Genomic DNA, 4046 nt, shown 5'->3' with positions numbered 1-4046 from the left:
TAAAAAGAAAAAATAGGTCATTTTTTTTAAACGAAGGGAGTATAATTTAATTTTAATATTTTTATTTTTGCACAAATATTTATGACTTTAGTTTTATATTACAAATTTGGGATAAGGGTCTGAAAAATACCCCAACTTTGGTCGAATTTTCTGTTGCGATACTAAACTTTCATGAGGACCTATTACCCCCCTGAACTATTTAATAATGTATTTTTTACCCCTTGAACTATTTAATAGTGTATTTTAAAGATATATATGTGCCCACGTGGACACATTACTATTTATAATTTTGCATTATTTTTTATGTCCACGTGGACAAATATATATGTTTAAAATACGGTATTAAATAGTCTAAGGAGGTAATAGGTCCTCATGAAAGTTTAGTATCGCAACAACAAATTTGACCAAAGTTGAGATATTTTTCAAACCCTTATCCCTACAAATTTCAAAAATCTTTCCTTCATTCTTAATCAATCAAATACCTTCGCATACATTAGAACATACATAATAATTATTATAAAAGGAATAAGATTTTGTTTAATGTGCATTGATTCATTTTATAAGTTTTCACATTGATAGTAGATTGTGATGCAATAATAACCACTACTACTTTGGTAGATGGTTCATGCCATAATCTTATTGGTGGATTCTAGCCAATTGCTANATGATCAATCAAATACCTTCGCATAAATTAGAACATACATAATAATTATTATAAAAGGAATAAGATTTTGTTTAATGTGCATTGATTCATTTTATAAGTTTTCACATTGATAGTAGATTGTGATGCAATAATAACCACTACTACTTTGGTAGATGGTTCATGCCATAATCTTATTGGTGGATTCTAGCCAATTGCTAACTTTATTTTCCTCTTTGAATTGTTTATTCTTACTTTTTATAATAATATATAATGTAATATAGTACTCTATAACTGCCATAAGAGTTTAGTACTATGGTTTAATATAATAAGTATCCATTAGCATATAAAATAGTATAGTAAGTGGTGAAGTTTCTCCACTTGCCATAATCTTGTCTCCAACCCCATTAAGAGAAAACAAATAAAATTAAACAACAGAGCAAGAAAAGCTGGAGCTCAAGAAGGTGAATGATACTCAAAGAAGTGAAATACAGGAAGAAAAATTGTTTGGATTTTCTAAAATCCAATTTAATTTAAGGTAAATTAGTTTTAGGTACTTTTAAACTTTATTTTGGAGTACATATAATGTGTATGTTATTCATTTGCTTTTTTATGGCTTTTATGGTTCTTGAGTGATTGATTTTTGGATTTTCATCTTGGTTGTTGCATATTATTTGTTTTTTTGTGTGTGTGTGTGTGGATTTCGTGGTTCTTGAGTTTATTCTGATTCAATAATGAATTCTTGAAAGTTAGTATAGTTTTTCATATTGAATTTACATGTGGAAACTACTTTTGATTTTGACTTTTATGTTATAAGCATTCTAGGTGGAAAAGTTATTTAAAAATTGTTATATGTAACTTAAATCCTTTTGATTTTTGTCATTTCAGGCATTTATGTTTGTTATTGGGTATATGTGTTATCAATTACTACAATTACCTAAAAAGAAAAGTTGTGTCTTATTACTCTCAACATTATCTCGTTGTCTAGCAAGATACGTCTAGTTCTCCCTCTACTTACCTATCCATTAGGAAAGTGGAACTTTCTTGACCTTCGAAAAGGTATAAAATGGTTTTATAAATATGGTATGTTATATGGACTAATTTGTTAGGTGCTACTTGCTTGCTTCAAGCACAATACTTTGATTTCTTTTTAAAGTTTTAGACAGAGGCGGAGCCAAGATTTAAAATTTATGGGTTTTAGATTCTAATCTTTTATGTTTTTGGGTTCTAAATTGATAAAATGTATAAATTCAAAAGATTTTAAAGACAAATACAAGATTTAAACTAAAACTACTAGATTCAGACTGAACCCGTAGCTGATATTCTAGCTCCGCCCCTAGACTTTTTTATTAGCATCCTCAAATACTAAAGTGGTCTTATTGCCCTTTCTTTTGTCACACTTTTTAGCTAGTTTTCTCAAAATGCATGAAAAGGAAGAGATGCTCTATTTCATCTTTTAAGTTCAATTCTTGAGGCTATATCTTGAATTCACTTTATTTTTTAAAAAATAAAATAAAATTGAGGGCCTAAGAAAGGGATTACAATGTGGGGAATCAAATACTCACACACGCGATAACTAACTGAGTTACTGAGATTCTCCTTTATCTTGATTTCACATGATTTGCTATATTTTGTTGTGATCCAAGTTGTCTATCTATTTTAGCTTTAGGTTATCAGTTCTTTTCCTATTTCAGGCTACTTGCAAATGATTTGAGGCTTTGAAGGTTTAAGAGGATGTTGGACTTCAACAAAATAGAACCTGAAGAAGGGAAGCTAGACTTGGATCTTCGTTGCGTTAACTATGATCTTGATGACAAATCTCATCTTAGATATGGTGATTGGGTCACTTTCAAGAGCCATTCATCTAAAAAAGTTAGAATCTCTCGACCTGAATCTCCGAGAGGTGAAAATTCAGATAGACAACCTCAGGATGCAGATTATCCCTCACTTAGCTATGAACTCGAAAGTGAGATTCTAGCCAGGTTTCCTAGGTGGGAGTATTGGAAACTTAGCCTCGTAAACAAGAGATGTTCAATGCTTCTAAAGAGCGGTGAGATATTTGAGATTCGTAAAGAGAATGGATTTAAAGAACCTTCGGTATATATGTTAGCAAGTGGGGAGACTAACTGGTGGACGTTTGATCGAGAGTTTAAGTCCCGGAGGAAAATCCCCGACTTACCATCAGATGTGTGCTTCACATTTGGCGATAAGGAGTCGCTTTGTGCAGGCACACATTTACTTGTTTCGGGTAGGGAAATCGATGGCCTAGTTATATGGAGGTTCGAATTAGCAACGAATTGTTGGTACAAAGGTCCCTCTATGGTTAATCCAAGATGTTTATTTGCATCAGCTACTTGTGGCACCTCTGTTTTTGTTGCTGGTGGTGTTGGTATTATGGCGAATAGTGAGGTATACGACACAGCTGAGAAATACAACCCCGATAGCAGATCGTGGGACCTACTACCGAGGATGAAGAGGAAGAGGAAGCTTTGTTCAGGATGTTACATGGACAAGAAATTCTACGTGATCGGGGGGAGGAATGAGAACGGAGAGCTTACCTGTGGAGAATTCTTCGATGAGGGTAGGAACAAGTGGGAGCTGATTCCGGACATGTTGAAGGATGATCCAGTCCTAACATGCCACTCACCACCCCTCATTGCTGTCGTGAACAACGAGCTGTACTCACTCGAGGCATCTTCAAACCAGCTGAAGCTTTACATGAAAAAAACCAACACTTGGAAAATGTTAGGACAAGTGCCAGTGAGAGCTGATTCAAACAGAGGATGGGGCATTGCTTTCAAGTCATTGGGAAATGAACTTCTTGTAATCGGAGCTGCTTCGTCTTCAGCCTCTTATTCGGGTAATTCCATGGCTATATATACTTGCTGTCCAGATCCTGATGTAATTGAGTTGCAGTGGAAACCTCTTGACAGTGGTCGAAATCGGCTTAGTAGTTTCATCTTAAACTGTTCTGTTATGGTAGCTTGAATAATGTCATTTATCTAGCAAACAACTTATGTATTATGATCAAAATATATAAGTGGCAAATGGCCACTGGTTTCTGATATTTTCTTGCATATATTCACTACTGTTTGCTCTGCTATGTTTGATGTAATTTGCATTTATTGTTGCATTATTATGATTTATATTGAAGGTGTTATTCTATGGGAAAAAGGGTCTGATATACTTCTCTACTTTGTCATTTAAACATGATATACATCTCGTTATAAAAGTGGCTCATATATACTTCTACTGTTACATAAATTATTAAATTTGAGTCCACTTTTATGTGGGCCAAACACATATACATCCCCTTTAGATAGAAAATTAGCTACTCATAAAAGTATGTAAAAATACACTAATAAAATTCATAACCAATAAAAAAAATAGAAAAAAGAAAGGAAAA

At 33.3% G+C, this 4046-nt stretch overlaps 1 protein-coding gene across 2 annotated transcripts; it reads left to right on the top strand.

Moving 5' to 3' along the window:
• The first annotated feature begins 982 nt into the window (after window positions 1-982).
• LOC125877765 (F-box/kelch-repeat protein At3g27150-like) lies at window positions 983-3721 on the top strand. Of its 2 annotated transcripts, none has more exons than XM_049559031.1 (2): window positions 983-1178; window positions 2365-3721. In XM_049559031.1, exon 2 carries the CDS (start codon window positions 2375-2377, stop codon window positions 3626-3628), a length of 1254 nt encoding a protein of 417 aa, XP_049414988.1. In that variant the 5' UTR covers window positions 983-1178; window positions 2365-2374; the 3' UTR covers window positions 3629-3721. The 2 variants fall into 2 exon arrangements, with proteins under 2 accessions (XP_049414988.1, XP_049414987.1); XM_049559030.1 differs by having other exon boundaries at window positions 2335-3721.
• The last annotated feature ends 325 nt before the right edge of the window (window positions 3722-4046 follow it).

This window comes from Solanum stenotomum, chromosome 9 (genome assembly GCF_019186545.1).
Source record: "Solanum stenotomum isolate F172 chromosome 9, ASM1918654v1, whole genome shotgun sequence".
Classification (NCBI taxonomy): domain Eukaryota; kingdom Viridiplantae; phylum Streptophyta; class Magnoliopsida; order Solanales; family Solanaceae; genus Solanum; species Solanum stenotomum.
The sequence above is the reverse complement of the archived record's forward strand: the minus strand, read 5'-3'. Positions and strand labels throughout refer to the sequence as shown.